This window comes from Equus przewalskii, chromosome 5, assembly GCF_037783145.1.
Source record: "Equus przewalskii isolate Varuska chromosome 5, EquPr2, whole genome shotgun sequence".
NCBI lineage: Eukaryota > Metazoa > Chordata > Mammalia > Perissodactyla > Equidae > Equus > Equus przewalskii.
In genome coordinates this window covers 20,554,415-20,573,719 of record NC_091835.1, presented here as the reverse complement: position 1 = coordinate 20,573,719, position 19,305 = coordinate 20,554,415, and the positions used below count along the sequence as shown (strand labels likewise).

At 51.7% G+C, this 19,305-nt stretch overlaps 1 protein-coding gene across 1 annotated transcript; it reads left to right on the top strand.

Annotated features, from left to right (window-relative positions):
* The first annotated feature begins 214 nt into the window (after positions 1 to 214).
* HJURP (Holliday junction recognition protein) lies at positions 215 to 16,309 on the top strand. Its single transcript, XM_070618634.1, has 9 exons — positions 215 to 394; positions 1,073 to 1,139; positions 3,199 to 3,254; positions 5,912 to 6,011; positions 6,417 to 6,481; positions 7,783 to 7,875; positions 9,085 to 9,163; positions 11,147 to 12,735; positions 15,564 to 16,309. Exons 1-9 carry the CDS (start codon positions 299 to 301, stop codon positions 15,603 to 15,605), a joined length of 2,187 nt encoding a protein of 728 aa, XP_070474735.1. The 5' UTR covers positions 215 to 298; the 3' UTR covers positions 15,606 to 16,309.
* The last annotated feature ends 2,996 nt before the right edge of the window (positions 16,310 to 19,305 follow it).

Below are 19,305 nucleotides of genomic sequence, written 5' to 3'. Positions count from 1 at the left end.
AGGGGCGACCACGCCATCACTCTCTGCACACTCGGCCCGGGACTCTGGACTCTGGACTCTCCCCGCAGCCCGACGCGCGCCCCGGGCGGGGCGGGGCCAGAAACTCGAGCGCGGATTGGCCGGGAGAGAACGGCGCACGCAGGTTTGAAAGGCCCAATCAGCGCCCGGCCTCTCCGCGCCAGCCAATGGGGAGCCCGAGGGGCGGGCAGGAAGGGCGGAGTCGCTATTTGAACCTCAGCGCGGGGACGGGTCCTAGGTCTGCCTTCCTGCTGGAGTCCGGCTCGGTGGTCCGCGCGCCATGGAGGGCGACGTCCTGGGGGAGGATGCGCTGCAGCAGAAGCTCAGGGACAGCCGCCGTCGCTTCCAGAGGCGCATGCAGCGACTGATAGAGAAGGTGCGACCCCCACCGGCCCGCTGGGGGGGGAGGGAGGAGGCGAAGACGGGGTTGGGGGCTGGGATAAGGAGGGGGCGGGGCGCGAGGCCTGCGGGGCCGGGAGGGGAGAGAGGTGGAGAGGGAGGAAGAAGCGGGGCTTGGGCAGGGAGGGAGGAGGGGACTTTAGGGGTACGGGGAGGGTGGAGGCGGGATTGGGGGCTGGGGATAAGTAGGGAAGAGTTGATGTTGGGGAGAGGGATGTGGGGCTGGGGTAAGGAGGGTAGAGGCGGGGTTGGGGTTACGGAGAGAGGAGGCAGAGTTGGAGGCTGGGGGTAAGGAGCCGGGAGGCGGGGTTGGGGGCTGGAGTAAGGAGGGAGGAGTCGGGGTTGACGACAGGCGAGAGGTGGGGTTGGGGAGATGGGGAGGAGGGAGGCGGGATTCGGAGCTGCGTAAGGAGAGGGAGGCAGGGTTGGGGAGATGGGGAGGAGAAGGCGGGGTTAGGGGGCTGCATAAGAAGGAGGAGGCGGGGTTGGGGCTAGGGAAAGGAGGAGGAGGAGGAGGCAGGCTCGGGAGTCTGGGGGCAGAGACTAGAGGTTGGGGGCCCCCAGACTTCGAGCCTCGCGCTGGCGCCTCCTCAGCCCGGGTCAGGGGCTCCTCAATGCTCTGAGACCTAATTAGCCGCCCCTCCCTCTTCCGCAGTACAACCAGCCCTTCGAGGATGCCCCGCTGGTACAAATGTCCACGCTGACCTACGAGACGCCCCAGGGTACACAGTCATCCTCTGAATATTTACGGTGAAAAGTGTGAACAGAATAGTGTCTATCCTAGAGTTTAAAATGCAGTCCCGGCTCTCTTATGAAAAGAAACCCTGTTCGTCTAACAGGAACTAAGACATTCTTAGTTCCTTTGAACGTACAGATCACTTACTTCCAACAGAATTACTTATTAAAACAGAATTCTGAAGGCACATAGATGACTGCTGGTTAAAAATCCCCTGCCTGGGTTGCATCCAGCTGGCCACTTATCCTGTCAGCTTGGGCCAGGCTGTGCCTCAGTTTCTTCATCTGTAAAATGGGAAGGTGATGACAATAATAGCGACTTGGTGTGGCTGTTGTGACAGTTCCGTGAGTGCTTGTGAAGTTCCTGGAACACTGGGAAACACTCCTGTTGACCGTTATGTGTCCTGTTTGCCTTGGAGCAGTAACTGTCTTCCTGGAGCTTCTGAGTACTTGGAACTTGACCTGAATATAGGGAGAAGGAGCCGTTCTGTTTAATGGTTCATGTTGCAAACTGACTTAAATCTCGTGGATTCTCTGGTAACCAGGTGGAGAAAGTTTGCACCGGGTGAGGTCAGTCCCTCCCATTCAACCTTGTTATCAATTCACTATTACTAATGAAAGCAAATCTCAGTTCCTGTTCTGCTCATCGAACAGACAGGCGCAAAAAGGTTTATAAGATCTCCTTAAATTAAAAGACGTCCCAGCTCTCTGAGTTTTTAGCTGGCCCAGCCATACCTTGGGTGGCACGCTGACACAGACAGAAGCTAAGGTACTCCAGCTGCAGGTTTCTTTATGCTTTTGTCTGTGCCAGATGATGACAAATCTTACCTGAGGGCAGGACCCAGGGCTGTGTAGGAATCATCCTTATGGGTGCCATCAATGGGTTCACTATGTTCTTATGGCCCGTTCTTGCAAGAATGGGCAGCGTCTGGAATATTTTGGCCAATCTTGAATACCACTCATTTCCCCAGCGATAACTCGTCTCTGACTCGTTTGATGAGAACGGTAGTCGAAACATCTACCTACCTTGAGAGTAGTTGTACTTTAGCATGTAGAAGACCGCCTGGAGAGCTTGTTAAAATCCAGATTCCTGGGGCCCAGACAGCAGTGCTGGAGGCAGACTCAGTAGGGCTGCGTTCTCACAAGCTCCTGGCTGGTGCTGAGGGCACAGGTCCCCTGACCTGTTCCTTAACCCGGAGAGGCACTCCGTTAGGGAATAGCCTTTCTGATAAACACTAGCTGACCACCCCTGGAGCCTGAATTCCCAACTTAAGGCCCACCGTGGGGGTGGATTGGAACGAACACTCCCGCACTGATTATGATGAAGACAGCAGGAAAGTAAGAGCTGATCACGTGGGTTGACGGCTACCCATGTGCCCTTCGCTTCTGACGGTCTCCTGCTTTTGATTCTCAACAGCCCTTCGAGGTGGGCGCTGTTCTTAGAATCATCCTCGTTTCAGTGGGAGATACAGCAGAGGGAGGTTAAGGACCCTGCCCCATGTCACTTACCCTAAGGGGCAAAGCCTTGATTTGACTCCAGGCTCATTTGCTCAAGCATCAGTCTGTTCTGGAAAGGCTGCATGGTGCAGTGGTCAGGAGCACAGAGGCCCTCCCCAGCTTTCACAGCCTGGCTCCACCACGTGGGTGAGTGGCCTGGGCTGGTTATTTGAATTCCTTGCCTCCGTGTCTCCATCTGCACAGTGAACTTGGTGGGTGCCTCTCCCATAGGGAAGTCAGAGTGCTCCAGGAGTCAGACATCAGTGAGGTTGTGACGGGGTTTGGAATAGAGCCTGGAACACTAAGCACTGTGTATATTTTTGCTGTCATTATGATGAGTAACAACCATCTCAAGCCTTGCAACCCAATGATCCCTTCTTAGTCACATCACAAAGATGAAAAACCGCAGACTATCAGAAATATGGCCAGGTTTTACTATGATATCTTTCTTTTGCCTGTCCCTTTAGATTTCTTTGAATGCTGATTGAACAGAAGTTCAGCGTTTGGGGTTACTTAAGTGGTAATTTTTATTGGGTTTCTTTTCTTAAGGATTGAGAATTTGGGGTGGAGGTCTTGTAAAGGAAAGAAACGAAGGACACATCCAGGTATTTAAGGTCAAATTTTGTTGCCAACATGCCTTGCCGAGGGGTATATTGGTGTGAATGAAAGTGTGAGCTGCTGGGGGCATTGGTGCCATGCATGGTTTTCTCGCCTTAACTACCCTCCTCTCCTGTCTGTGAGGCTTTACTGACAAGCATTTCCTCTGTTGCTTGCCAAGTGCGGGGAGGAGCTGTGTGATGCTTAAGCTCTTCTGTGCCCCTGTGTTTCCTCTGCCATAGGTCCTGGGGCTCCGACAGCAGGACCCCCCGGGCAAGACTGGGCCAACTGGATGGACCTCTCCCAGCACGAGCTTCAGCCACAGCTGTGAGCTTACTTAGTTGAGTCTTTATAGCAAAGACCAAACCCAGGTCCTTCGGGGGAAGAAAAAGGCCTCTTTTCCTTTCCTGAAGGGGCTTAGAGGAGGAGACATTAGGGACAGGGTACCATATGCAGGTCACACCCCTTGCACATTGCTCTGCCTTCAAAAGACCCAGGGTTTTTTGGGCTTTCCCCTAATTTGTCCATGGACTCTGCAGCTGTGCGGTCTGTTATGTTTATGGAAGGTGCTGAGACAGGTGGCCTTCCTTCTGTGAGACCCAGGGAGTCTTTGCAAGAGTCACTTTTGCAAAGATGTCTGGTTTCTCTTCATCACTGCTTCTCAGAACCACACGGTTCTTCCTCATGGTCCACTGGTCCAGGAACCTGCACCCAAGAATTAAGACAGCACTGGGCTTCCCTAGCAATTCACAGCACATGGGAAGTCAAATTTTCCTCCTGATTAATTGTTTTAATAACATACAATATAATTAGTCATAGAAATGTTAGGAATATATATAACTACTTAAAATTAACCTGACTTCTATAGATGGTCATTAGTGATATTTCAGTATAATGGAATTCCTGTTTATAATACATATATTTATGAATACACATTTTTTTACTCTTTTTTTCTACTTTATATTGTGCACACTCCTCCATCATCCATTGTATAATTCAGTCACCTTTTTTTTTTTAACTACTCTCTTGTTGATAAACATTTAGCCTTTTGCACCTTCCTTTTTTATAAATCAAGATTAGCAAACTTTTCCTGCCGGATGATAAGTATTTTAGGGTTTGCTGGTTGTATGGCCCTTTTCATAGCTGCTCAGCTCTGTGCTGTGAGGGGGAAGCAGCCGTGGATGATATGTGAATGAGTGTGTTGCTGTGTTCCAATAAAACTTTATTTGTAAGGCCCCTGTTACAAACAGTCCTCAGAGAATCATCTTGTCTCTTCCCAGTGCTGGTATTGCTCCTGTTCAGTGAATGCCTGAAAGTGGGATTATTAGGTCAAAAAATATGTCCTCTTTAGTTATACATAATAGTGATGCCCACCAATCCGACCAGTGCTTGCGTGGTCCAGGGGGCAAATGTTGTCATCTGGATATTTATTTAAGGTTTTTGCTTAAAATGTAGGAGGACCCCTACCTGGGGTCTATAAAATTGTAAGCCCCTTTCCCGGAATTAGGAAACTGGGTGTAGTATGGGATGACCACTCGCTGAAGTTACTGTGGGTGGCTCTGCCAGGATCTGCCTCCTCCTTTTCCCAGACAACCGAATACTCATGGTGCCCCCGTCCCCAGGTTGCTGCCTGGAGGCTGTGGGAGGCAGGCCCATGGGCTGTGCGTTGACCTAAGCCAGTTTGGACCCAACGCAAGGCCCGGTTCTCCTTGTAGACCCCAGAGGGCCGATAGTTAGAGGCCATGCCCAGGGCTGCTTCCCCTCCTCAAACTGACTTCTGTCTCATCCAGACACAGCAGCCACAAAACAGCTCTGTAACCACCCCCAGGTCCCGCCCGTCTGTCTAGGTGATCAGGCCCAACTTACCTGAGGCAAAGCGGGCAACATTCCCAAGGCGGGATGCAGTTACAGTGTCCCCAGGCAGCCCCAAATCCCCTCAGAGATGACGCCTCAGGGCTGCCTCTCAAGGGACAGGGCTCCCCACTCCTCACTCCTGTGCTTGCAAGGCTGGGGGCTTCCTAAAATATTGTAGCCAGTCTGTTATCCCGAATTCTTGAATTCCGCTAGTGGGGACCCACTGATGGCCTTTGTCATGATTATTAGCGAGGCCAGTGGTGCTGATCAGGCACCAGAGGAAGCACAGCCTCCCCAGGGGTGGCCCACTGACCACCCTGTGGCATGAGTCCTGATCAGGACGGTTGGCCACCCCTGGGAGTGGAGCTCAGGCTAAAATTGGCTCCCACGTGCAGGGTCACAAGCAAGATCAGGGAAAGGCCCCCAGGGCCTCTGGATCAACCTGCTGATCCAGTGACGGACCTGTCCTGTTGCATTTTGGCTTCCGTTTGCGGCCATGCGTGGGCCGGGCAGGCCCGCTCCCTTTCCCTCGCTTCTCCCCCGCCTGCTCCATCACACGCCACCCGAGTGGTTTCTGACATCGCAGCCCTGGGCACGATGGGAGGAAGAAAGCTCTGCTCATTTTCCAAGGGGAACCTCTACTATCCACCTCCTAGGAGCCTTTTATCCCGGAATGTACTAGAAGAGAAGCTTTGTGAACCTCCTGTTCTCTCTCATGCTAAAGGAAGGATGTAGGTTTGTTACTTTACAGTGGCTTTGAAATGTGTCATTACTGACACGAGCATGTCTTTGTCGCCTTCTGCACTTTGAGGACTCCCATGTGAGGACAGTCGGCAGGAAAGACGACCCCGAGCAAGCCGCAGCCAGAGGTCACGAGCTTCCCACGGCCTACACAGCAACCCTGGGAGAGGGTGAGTGGCGCCATGCTAGAAATTCCAGCAAGGTCGGGAGGGACTGGCCTGACATGCCTCTGTTACAACATTTCAAGTCTAGACTCCTCCTTAGGACTTTTTCTAAGGCGCATTTTAAAAGCTAGAACATCTTGAAGTGCCTTCTAGGATCCGAGGCCGTTGAAAGAGCTAGAGGTGATATGAAGGCTGATTTTCCCTCCCTCCACCTGAGGCATCTTTCTGTTCTGGGAGGTTGCCTGATAACCAGGACAGTGACAGACGGCTGTGTCCTCATTGAAGGGAGCAGCCTTGAAGCAACAGGAATGTTTACTGTCGAACAGACTCAAGTGATGCAAAAACCATCCTTGAAAGAAGAATGCAAGCTTTCTTTAAAATTCTGATTGAGATTTCCTTTTTCACTCTTAGATTCGAAAAGCGACGATGTTGGTGGAACTGTATACCCGGAAGACCTGGCTGCCGGGGCCTTGGTGGTGAGACCTGCCTTTTGTAATGACGGGACAGTCGCGGCCAGGGGCCAAGTGTGCATCCTCCTTGAAGACCTCCCCTGAGGCTCGCTCTTTGCTGATCCCGCCCCTCAAGTCTCTGGTCTCCCCTTCTCGTCCCCCAAGGCAGCAAGTCGCTCCTTCCCAGTCTAGCCCTTGCCCGCCCTCACTGCCCCCGGTTCCAGCCTGATTTTCTGAACTTACGCAGCTGTTGGATGCTGGTCCCTCTGCACACAATGAGCCCAGCTGTGGTTCACAGTGTGCCGTGTGCCTGATCCAGCGCACACATTGGAAGCTGGGTTCTGAGTCGGCCTCACCCCGTAGAGGCAGTGTTATAAGGAAAGGAGGGTGTTCTAGGAAGGATTTCCAGGTCAGCCCTTGAAAGCCCGTTTCGTCACGAGGTCACATAGCCGGGTAGGCCGTTGTTCCACGTCTGTCTCCCAGAGGGTCCCAGTGGCCCCAGAAACCACCTGTCTCCTCACAGGACCTGATTCTCACCTTCACTCTCTGCTGGAATAGACGAGAGTACACAGAACATAATCCACTAGAGCGACTTACTGGCCCCATGGCAGATGCTCAGATAGCTAGCATGTGGTTTTTCCTCTAAAATCGCTTTTTGTGGAGAGGTTAGCCCATGCACCCACATGTGACTTTGGTGTCTAACTAGAATAAGATGACTCTGGGGAGGAGGGGGGCACTTTTTGAAGTATTAGGTATGGCTGACAGTGAAGGGGATACAGGTGGCCCCAACAGTAACAGACAGAACAGTGTGTGTGTGTGTGTTACCCGCTGTCTTCGTCCCCATCCCTGACTCAGGGCAGAGTGAGGCTGAGACCCCCTGTCTCCAGTGGGTGGCAGATGAGGGAGGGAGAGGCAACCATCCCTGCCCCCTGAGTTGGGACCCTGGACTTCTTTTCTTAAAAACATACCACGTGGGGTCATTTCTATTGGTTGAGTCCTGAACTCAACTAAGAATATTCAGACTGTTTTAAATTTTTTTCTATTCCAGTAATGCTGTCATAAACCTCTCCAGACTTGTTTTTTTTTTTGTCTTTTTACTTTCTTTTGCATTATTACCACTGGGTAAATTCCCTAAAGTCAGATTTCTGGGTCAGGTGGACTTTCAGAGGGGCTGGACCACTCTGCACCGTTAACACCAGGAGGTGGGAAAGTGACTGGAAACTTTGTATAATGATTTGCACCTTAACGAGCTTGCCCATTTGTTCCAGATTTCAAGAGAGAGCCATACCTAGAAGCTCTTATGAACACTGACTTCTCTCTTTTATCAGCCTGCAGCGCCTCGGAACCCTTTGAAAAATGAGCTGAGAAGGAAGTACTTGACCCAAGTGGATATCCTCCTGCAGGATGAAGGGTATTTCCAGGTAACCTGCTTGCCAGGACATGTCTCTATACAATCACGTCATGAACTGGAGACATGTTGAGTGCGATGCAGTCAAGTTCTTGTTCACTCCCTACAGAACCTGTAAAGAGCATTTTGAGCAATTGTTTCCAAACTCTTTTATTCACAGGCTCGCAGGTGTCTGCGCTTCTGGAGTAAACCCTCGGGTCCACTAGGGCCGTCAGATCGGGGAAACCGGGGGGGGGGTGCGCCCTCTGTTGCCCACTCTGTTCTGGGGCAGCTCACAGAAATCTCGTTGGGCCCCGACCCCTGGGGGGAGGGGTTTTAAGCTGCGTAATAAGGGAAGCCATACCTCCCACCACCCCCTTTCCTGGTGTGACCGGGGCTGGTGTTGGCTGCAAGTGCCTGTCCCACCTGCCCTGCGGCCGTGTTGTTGGGGTGAGGCGAGCTGGGGGCAGCGGTGAGGCCCTGGAGAGGTGGGGGCCTCGCCGGCCCCCTCCCAGGCTCAGTGCCCTCCAAGTTCCAGGCAGCCGGTCTCCCCGAGCTTTGCCCGAAGAAGAGCTGGAAAGCTAAAGATGGAAGTTGCCATAAGGATGCCAACTCCTAGTGTCCCGAGTCCTGTCAGTATCTTTTCATTAAATAAAAGGGATTTCAATACCGATTAACTCAGAAGTACATATTGTGGAACAAATAATTCATCTCGAAGGCAGCAAACTTAGAGGGATGGATTTATTTTCTTACTGTGCTGCTGACCGGTGGAAAGCCCGTCTCTGAGGACCGCAGAGGGACTGGAAGGGCAGCGGACAGTGGCCTCTGGCTGCCCTGTCAGTCCGGGAGGACACCGGGGCTGGGAACAGCTCTGTCATCTCAGGGCGGGTTTTCCTTGCCCACCATCCACCTGGCCCCAGCGTTCCTGCTGTCAGAGTGTGACGGTGGAGGAGGAATTGAGGGGGCTCCTGGCAGAGACTGGTGGCCCTCTGTGGGGGGGCACCCTGGAAGCCACGTGGACGAAGTTTTAGGAGTTTACCAAGATGCTTCTTCCCACCACAACTGGCCACTGTCATTGTGGTCACAGGCTTGTTACCGCTGCTGCCGAGCTGGGAGGCACGGTGTGGTTGAGGGGAGCAGCCTCTCACTCCGTCCTGCGGGCGTGGCATTGCAGGGGGAGCATCTTCGTGCCCAGAGTCAACTCCTGACAGTCCTCTGTTACAGCCATTTGCTTTCATTTCAGCGTGCCAGTTATGGAGGTGGAAAGGACACATGTGGGACCCTGGTCCGTTCGTTGACCTTGCCCGCCAGGCATGCCCATGGTGAGTGTGACGGAAACTTGTCATAAACCGTGACCCGTTCACTTTTGGTAGAGCAGCCGTGCCCCTTACACTGGGCGCCCCCTGTGCGTGTGTCATCAACGTCAGCAGAGACTCCTGCACTGCATAGTAAACTATGAAGAGTTAAAAAATGCAATGCTTCTTCCTTCTGGGACTCTGGCACAGCTCTTTATCCCAGCTTACCATTTGGAAAGTTTCTGAATCTCCAGAAACATAGGACTCATACAATAAGCATCCTTCACCTGCATTGACAATTGCATTTTGTCACATTTGCTTTATCACCGCCCCCCCCACACACATATATTTATTTGCACTCCCATCTATATTATCCCTGAATGCTTCACAAGTGTCTCCTGAGAACAGGTGATTTCCCTGTACAACTACAGTAAACTTGGCACATGCCAGAAATTTAGCATCGACACAATACAGTGTGCCCAGTTGTGCCAGTGGTGTCCCTTGGAGCCTTTCTTGTTTGTTTAACCCGTTCAGAGCCACCTGGGCATCATCGTTGCTTCAGTTTCTCCTTCAGTGCAGGTGGGCTCCCTGGCCTTGCTGCCGTCACCGTCACTGTCTTTCCAACATTGACTCTCAGACAGTCCTGGCCAATAGTTTTGCAGAATGTGCCCCACATTGGGACTTGTCTGATTGTCTCCTCGAGATTAAGTTCACATTAAACATTTTTGGCAAAAATACTACACAGGTGATGTTGCGTCCTCTCAGGATGTCCCGTCAGTCTGTCCTGTTGCTGGTGACTCCTGAGCCTGGTCGCTGAGTCCAGGAGGGATCTGCCAGGTTTCTCACTTCTCTTTGGAGTCGCCTGAGGGCAATCCCTTCAGATTACCTGGAGGCCTTTTCCCCAGAAACCTCCCACCCCGGTGTTTTAGGTCCAGTCATGACTGTTGCCTGAGTTGGTGCCTGCAAACCAGTCCTTTTCTGGCTCTGCCGTTCCTTCTGCATGCATTTGTTGGCATTCTTCTCTAAAGAAGTGCGGTCTCCCCTCCATTTCTTTTTTTTCCTTCCTTTATCTCCCTCACATGCTTTTTTTTTTTTTTTCTACTTTTCTAGAATCAGTAAGAACTCATGGACCTTTTTTTTTAATTCACATGTTAGAATCCATTGCCAATATTCAGCGTGATGCTCAAGTCATCCCAGATTTAGCCTAAAGGAGCACCTTTCATGCTGGCTTCTATGTCCTCTGACCTGTCCCCATTGGTTTTTGAGCACTTGTCTTCCCCACCCCTGATTCTATAGTTGCCCCCCACCATTGTCACCAGCACCAATAACGTACGCTCATTTGGTCAGTTGTGCAACTCAAAGTAATTTCAGAATCACGGCACCAGTGGCCACTTGCTTCAATCTGCTGATGAAGGTTCAAGATTTCCACTCTGTTACCCGTAGACAATATCCCACCGAGGGAGCACATTCAGAGTGTTGTGTTCAAAGTTACTTGGGTTCTTTATTCTCTTTCATTTGTTATCAATTTGATACACAGTGAGGTTCATTTTTTTGGTCCTTATTCACTTTTAGAGTTATCCCTATCCTTGTTGGTTTATTTTTATTTTTTCTTAATATGGAAGCATTTAACATGATGCACAGGTCAAAGCCGTATAAAGAGGTGTATTCACGGGACTTATGCCTTCCCCACCCAGCCCTGTAGGTAAACGGCGTCATTATTTTCTGGCATCTAATTAGTTTTGAAAAGGTGACCAACTTCTAAACCATCATGTGGGGAAGGAAGAGTCTTTTTGGGAAGTTCAGGTGGAGAGTAGAAATTTAAGTTTGATAGCCAGAAAGAAATCTGAGGAGTCTATTCCCAAGTATTTGTGGAGTTTTTCTCTTTTATTCTTTTTATATTGCTTACAAAACACATTACGGTCATGACTCACTCTTTGGTTCCGTGACCTCTGCATGCGGACAGGTCTGAATGGTAACACACCTGTACCTCGTGTGTGTGTTCTTCTCCAGGATGCTGCGATATTATCTCTGAAAAGAGTCCCGGGAGCCCGATCAAGCCAGCGTCATCTCCCAGAGAGAGCAGCCCTTCTCATTCTTGCTCCACAGACCTGGCCGTGGTGCCTAGAAATGACAGTCTGTTGCTACAAGGGGCCGGTGGTAACAGCCTCTCAAGCAGCCAGTCCTTTGAGGCCGAGGACATCTGCGACGTGACCATCAGCGACATGTACGCGGGCATGCTGCACTCCATGAGCCGGCTGCTGAGCACGAAGCCGTCGTGCATCATCTCCACTAAGACGTTCATCATTCAAAACTGGAACTCCAGGCAGAGGTTCAGGCATAAGGGCAGAGTGAACAGGACGCGCTGCAGAGCGGGCAGGCACTTGCGAAGGAGCCCCCAGGAGGGACCTTCAGCCTGTCCAGAGCCAGCGAAAGAGGTGGGGGCGTTAAGAGCCTGCGAGAACTTACTCAGTGCTTCTGGCCACAAGACAGGTTTAAAACTGGGCAAAGCTATTCTTGAAGTAAACAAACTCCAAATCCATAAATTAGATCCAAGTTGGAAGGAGCTTAAAGGAACATTCCAGAAGGATTCTTCACTGACTTCTTTAGACTCCGGTGCCATGTATCGCCTTGACCAGGAAAATAGAATTAGGGCATTAAAATGGTTAATTTCTCCTGTAAAAATAGTTTCCAGACCAAGAACACTGCCATGCGAGGGAGGGAAGCATTATCGGGAGATCGAAATCAAATTTGATAAGCTGCATCAGGAATATTGCCCGGATCCCAGGAAGCAGTCCTGCCTGACTTACCTCCCCAGCTCCTCGGCTGTGGACGTGTACAGAGGTGGTCCAGCAAGCCCTGGTGGCCCCCGGAGCTTAGAAACCCACAGGCCGAATAGCCTTCACATCAAAGCAAAAGCTAAGAAATTAAATGAGGCTTTTGAAAACCTGGGCAGATCTCTCGACGCAGATAGATGCCTGCCAACAGGCGATTCTTCTCTCTCGCTTTCGAAGACCAACCCCACATGGAGCCCAGGCCGCTCGGAGCAGACAGCTGGCCTTCTTTTTCAAGGAAACAGTCTGGGAATATTTAGGAAATCAATGTCACCCAGCAAAGCCATTTCAGTGCCGAGGATACGACCTCTAAGCTGTGGAAGGGGTCGTTACGATGAAATTAAAGAGAAATTTGACAAGCTTCATCAGAAGTATTGCCAAACGTCACCGCAGCGGATGAAGGCACCTCTGTGTATTGGGGCGTCTCCAGATGAAGCAAGTGTGAAAGCTCAGTATCAAAAAGAAGACTTCTTAGGAAAAGTGAACCCAGACTTTGGCTTCCAGGGTTCCCTAAAGTTGTCATCCTCACCCCAGCGGAGTGTCAGAGGTCCACTGGGCTCAACCACAGTTGAGGTTCATCCATCCACATGCTTTGTGTCTGCTGCTGGGAAGGACCACGAGTCCCCGGCCAAAAGATGCCGACTGTCAGATCCTGGGGTGTATGGCCAGTCAGCCAGTTCCCGAGATTCCTCACGTGTGGTGGGCAAAGCCATCCCAAGGCCAGGGGAAGAGGTCGGCTCCTCACAGCGCGACTGGGAAGAGAAGAAGGTACGTTCTCTGCGTTGAATGTGGTTGCTTTCCGACAGGATTTTTACCTCAAGTGTTAATTTTTATAAACTTTTTCCAAAATTCTTTCCCTTCCTCCAAAATCGGCGTTTCTATCAAGCGCGTGTTCATGTGTAAGATTCTTTGAGGTGGAGCTGACACGTTCTTATAGGAAAGGTCTTACGCATTTTGCAATGGAACACATTTAGGGGATTTTCTAAACAGCCTCATTTATCGAGCTCCATACCTCCTTCCTTGTCAAACAGTGGCATTTCTAGCCTCTTCATCTTACACTCAGACAGGAGCTGTTGTGGGGCGAAACTGATCTGGAAATAATGACTTTCTGTTTCCTTCTGGGGTTTCCTAGTAGGGACAGAGTGGCCAGGGCAGCCTCGCAGACGTGTAGGGGGCCCGGCCTGCTCGGGGCCACACGCACCCGCTCCGCCCGTAATCCCAGTGCCCTCCCCTTGAAGGCCGTCTGTGCCCGTCCCCCTCCTCCTCCAGTTTAGTTCGTGCGGATCTGAAGCTAAAGTTCTAATGTGGGTGCATCATTTTGTTTCCCCCAGAGACACGATGAGAGACGGTGGGGTGAGTGTGGGTGTTAAGCTTTTTGCATCAGTGCCAGGTTGCCCAGCATGCACGTCAGTGTGTCCGCAAGCTGGACCCGGCTGTAGCTGTTGTCAGGGCACGTTGCTTACCCACTGGCTCATGGGATTTGACCCGGTTTGGTTTGGCTTCTGGATGTTACGTGAAGCCAGCATCCCACACCAGGTGTGGGCAGGTGAGGCGGTGGACATGCTTCCTCTCCCCTTTCACCCCAACCTAATGGTTGGCCCCCGAGTGGTCGTTCAGATGGACCCCATCCGCCCTCAAGGTCCCAGTTTCTGTTCACCCACCTCTGCCTGTTTGTCCTGTGATCCTGGCTCAGGGGAAGATGCATCTCCTCTCGGAGATGAACCCCTGAGTGGTCACCGTCATTGCCCCTCAGTACCCGCAATGGTCCTTCCCTGCCTCTGGCCCCTCGTGCTTCTCAGTGTTCAGACCTGCGTGGCTCCCCTGCTGGAACAATATTTCAGAAACCCTCGGGGCGCCTTGGCTCCACGTGGGCCTGGGGGCTGCGGGTGCAGAAGATGCCCGCTTCTTCCTGCAGGAGCCCCAGGGGCCGCCGCTGGCTCCTGCTCTTCCTCAAGCTCGGACTCACGGTCCAGTCTTCCTTTTTCCTTCTGTGTCCACTTCCTGCCTCACTCCTGTCTTCCCACCCTGCGGTCTGGCTCGTGCTCGACTGAAACCACACATCCCACCACCAGCACCTCCTGATGGCCGGTCCCTGTGGCTTTAACCTCACGGGAGCCTTTGTTAGATTAAACAGGCCTATGTTGTAACTTGTCTTTCCGGTCGAGGATTGATGTAATGTTCAGGTTATGGAAAGGTTTACCATCCAGGACCCACCCTTCTGGGGTCGAGGCTTAGGCAGGGCCAGAGGTGGAACCAGGGGGAGTCAGCCAGGGCCAGCCAGACCAGGCGAGCGGCCCGTACCCCAGGAGGCCCTTCTGTGGGCAGGGTCCTCCGTCCGCTGGATTTGGTGGCTCTTTCCCTTTTGTCTGGGCCTCTGGCTGTTTGCCGCCCTCCCCAGGCCCACCTGGCTTTCTCAGACCAAGCGTCAGCAGGGCGACTTGGGGGCAGTTCTGAGTCCTGGGTGTTGAGGCTTTCTGGGATCCAGCCACGTGCTTAGGGCAGACCCTTGCATTCTCTCTGCTCATAGTTCATTCTCAGAACAACCTGATGGATTTCTCCCTCGAGAGGGAGGGCGTGTTTCACCGCAGACCCCCCCAGCCCCGGAGCCATCCCCGACAATTCTCCCAGCCCCTGACATGTCACAGCTCCCTTGTCCCACTGTCCCTGCTTCTTCCTCATGGGCCCCCCTAACCTGTTCGTTTTAGACACCTGTCCCTCAGATTCACTTCTGTGCCTTTTCCCGCCTCATCACCTCTCGAGCCACCTGCTGACTCAGCCCCTGGAGCATAGTGGGTCCCCCCCGAGCTGCCCTCTGGGCCCCGTGAGGTCACCTCTGGATGCTCAGTACAGGGTCTCCTCTTGCTTTTCCCCGGCTCAGTCTGGGGCCACAGGCAGCCAGCCTCGGCTTTACACGGGAGGGTGCGAGTCCACGCGCCTGGCCATGGAGGACCGTGAGGAGAACTCTCCCGACCCCCCTGGGATTTGACAAGTCATGGCGTCCACCCCCAGGGGCTTTTTGCACTTGTCTTAAACCATGATATCAACACACTTAACCATTTTCCGTATTTTTCTTCTTTCCCTACTTAAATTATACGTTTCTTGAGGAAAGGGATCAAATCTTTAGGAGCTATGACAACTGAAGGAATTTAAGTGGCTGACATCTGCATGCTGTACGTGCCCCAGGCCACACTGACCCTTTCCACACCTTCAGTTAGTAACCCCTACACGAGCCGTTGAGTAGATAGGTTCTGCCCAATAGGCAGGTCCTGGCCCTTTTTATAAACAAGGACACAGCCTAAGTGTTAAACTCCTGAATCCACACATGCAGGGCGGGGCTGAGCCAGGATCTGAAACCTGTGGAATTAATCCCCACGTTGCCCTGCCTGCTTGACGGGTTACTGTTAGGTTGGTTTTTTCTTTCTTTTTACATTCTTAGGGTATTTATTAAGCATGATGGCATTTTCTATAGTGGACACACAAATATTAATATCCATGCAATGGAATAAATATGAAACAGTTCTGCTTTTGGTGGCTGGTGTTGGGAATTCTAGTGGAATTTTACTGAAATCATTTTCTTTGTCTTTTTTTTTTCCTAGAGGAAAGAACAACACATCTTTGAGGATGGAAGAGAAAAGTGATTTTGTGTTAGGAAGATGCAAAGCTGAAAAATCTATAGCCAAGTTATTTTAGAATTTTGTTCCCCTCCCCCCTTACTGTTTTTTTTAATTCTCAGGATTGTTAGAACCTGCTTCACTTATCTGCCCTTCGAAGCAAATTTCAATGAAATTGGTTCCATTGAGATAACTCTGAGTTCTTGCTATAGAAATTATTTGAATAAAGTTGCTCAATTAAGATTTTTAATGTTATCCTTTATAGGCCTATTTTTCTCATGGTTTCTTTGTTAGATTTAGCTACGTCCAGAGAATTCTCCGCTGCATTTCCTGTTTTGTTAAAGAATATTGTTTGCTATGAAACCTAAGTTTAAACCCCAGATCTAATGGTCCTGGGAGGAAAATACAGCTGCTGAGTCTTTTAAATTCAGACCCAGGGGACTTGGTATCTTCCATATTAGACAGTAGTAAATTGAATCATAATATAACTCACCCAGAAAAGGTAATTCCTAACAACTTAATGTTTTTGGATGAAAACATGCTGTATGTAAGCAGTCCTGTGATGGTCCCAGAACACTTACAGCCACGTGGCATCCATGACGTCTCATGACATTTGTTGGAGCTGTTCATAATAGGATATCACAGTGACTTTTAATAAAATATTTCAAATATTCAGAACACAGTGACAAAACCCATGTACCAACCATCCTGAGTAAATGAAGTAAAACATTGCTGAGTGTCATAGACTTTTTATTTTAAATGAAAGGTTAGAGACAAGATTAAGTCACACACCTCTCTTTCCTGTCCCCTCCCTGGGCGACCACTCTCCTGGTGGCGATGTGTACCCTTTACGCTGGGGCCACGTTACCTGTGTCAGCGCGGGCGGCCGTGGCAAAATACTGTAGACTGGGTACCTGAACACCAGAAGTTGCTTTCGCACAGTCCCGGAGGCTGGCAGGCCAAGCTCAGGGCACAGCATGGTCGGGCCCTGGGCAGAGCCCTCTGCCTGGCTTGCAGGAGGCCACCTCGCCGCGTCCTCACATGGTGGAGTCAGCATGTGCTTCCTGGGGTCTCTTCTTATAGGGGCACTGATCCCATCAGGAGGGCCCATCCTCATGACCTCATCTGACCCAAGTCACTTCCAAGGGCCCCATCTCAGCTGCCATCACACTGGGGTCTGGGGCACATTCAGTCCAGGGCCCTGTGAATCAGTAAGGAGCTGAGCACCTGGCCAAGGCCCTCACACTCGCAGGAGGCCCAGGCTGACAGGGACTGCTGACTCGGGCTCAGCCAAGCCTGGAGTGGCCCCTGCCATTTTTCTAGACCCTTCTTTCTCGTGCCTGCAGCTTCCTAAGAAGAGCACAAACGATCCTTTCCTCTTTATCGGGAAAACTGTCGTCTTTGCCCCAAACTGCGTGTGCCTTGCCTCGCCCCCCCCATCACACCCAGCAGACCCATGCTGCGGTCTCCAGCCAGGCCAGGCCCACCTGCCAGAGGGGCTGGAAGATCAGGTTTTTGCTGTTCTGTCGTCTAGTGGAGGGAGACCGGGCAGAAGGGATTGGGCCTGGGCCCCAGGCAATTGATAGGCTCTGCTGACAAAGGACCCACGACCTTTATACGGAATGGTCTGTGTTTTGACTTTACATCAGTAACTGAGTACTCCACGCATTCTGCAACTTTGTTCCTCCGAGAAGTGTTTGACCGGCTGGGAGCTGCGACCCCGGGGGTTGCTCTCGTTTTAAGAGTCCTCAGGCCCACGGTTTACTCAGATGTCGTGCTGGCCATTTGCTGCTAAGAAGGCATTGAGCCGTGGTCCTTGTGCGTGTGTAGGTTTACCTGTGGCACACACCTAGACGTGAATCGGCCTCCAATAGGCATGTCTTCAACTTCCCTAATGATTGCCTAACTGCTCTCCCAAAGGGCTGCTCCCATTTGCATTCCGGGGAGCAATATAAGAAGTGCCACTGCCCCATGTTACTGCCACAGTCGGTGCCACTATGGTGGCTGTGAAATGGACTACACTGCAGTTGGCGTGTCTTCCTGGGGTACTGGCTTTCCAAGCGTCCCCTCATGACACTTTTTGTTTGCTTTCTCGCTGAGTTGGGTATATTGGATACCAATCCAATTACATGAACCAGTCTAGTTTTATATACATTGTAAGCAACTTCCTCCATCTGTGATCTGTCATTTAACTTGATGGCATTTTATTGTACAGCAGTGACACTTTAACAAAGTCAGATAGATTAACTATTTTTTCCCGCTTCTGCTGTTAACTTTTTTTTTTTTTTTTGGTGAGGACGATTGTCCCTGAGCTAACATCTGTGCCAATCTTCCTCTATTTTTTATGTGGGACACTGCCACAGCATGGCTTGATGTGCAGTGTGTAGGTCTGTGCCTGGGATCGGAACCTGCAAACCCCAGGCCACCAGAGCCAAATGGCTGAACTTAACCACTATGCCACGGGGCTGGTCCCCTGCTGTTACTTTTAAAAGAAAACCTACCCTACTCTCAGCATCAAAAATACTGTGTTGTCAGGGGACAACCCCGTGCCTGAGTGGTTAAGTTCGCATGCTCTGCTTCAGCGGCCCAGGGTTTTGCCGGTTCGGATCCTGGGCACAGACATGGTATCAGTCATCAGGCCACGCTGAGGCGGCATCCCACATGCCGCAACTGGAGGGACCCACAACTAAAATATGCAACTATGTACGGGGGGACTTTGGAGAGAAAAAGGAAAAATAAAATCTTTAAAAAAAAAACTCTGTTGTCTTACATTTTCGCTTTTCAAGTTTAGCTCTAGAAACCACCTGGAAATGTTTTGCACCAACACAAAGGGAATGAGAGACCTAATTGTACAAATGTGTAGCTCTTTCCCCAGGCCTGTCGTGAGTGGCATAGCCGTGCCCACCATAGCGGTGGTCTTCAAGTTTTCCGGCAGCAACACTCTTTACCACTAGGCAGAAAATAACTTGGCCGTTGGTGGGGCTCGACTCTTTGGCCGGCTCAGCAGCCCTCTCCCACCGATGGAGCCCAGTGTGGGGAGCACCTTTGGCCGCTGTGGTGGGGACGGTCTGGAAATCCCACTTTTACTGGCTCTGGGGACAACCAGACTATTCTGCTGCTGCCCTGAGTGTGGGAAGTTTCCCCAACTCCCCTCCCCTCTCCCCTGCCTGTTTCTTGGACACGGAGGTAATTTCTCCTTCTGGACCCTCAGCCGGGTTCTGTTCCAGGCCTCGCTGGGTCCCTGCCCCAGCCAGTCCCATCAGGCCTCGACGATAGGAAGGGTGAGGGTAGGCCCGGTGTCGTGTCACCTCCCCCTGAGGCTCTCCTGGATTATCTCCAGGCTGCTGGACACTCCCCGACACGCTGCAAGGGCACCTCCACCCTGGCTGCCGCCCCCCTCTCCCTCTGCTGTGTATCACGGTTGGCTGCTGGACACCTCCTTTTCCTGTAAGGGTGGGACCCCCAGGAGCAGAGGCTGGACAGTAGCCCAGGCCCCCTCACCGCCTGGCACAGTGCCTGGCAGGGGACACGCCATCAGCGTGGGTGCGACGGGAAGGCAAGTGAAGACACAAAGGTGGCTTCAGATCCTTTGGGCTGAGAGGCCGCCTGACATCACACACTTGGGGCGGGGCGGGGAGCAGGAATGAAATGGCCCTTTGAGACAGGGCTCCCTGTGCCCCACTGTCTTGGCTCTGGATGTCGTCACCTGACAGTCAGAACTCTGCCC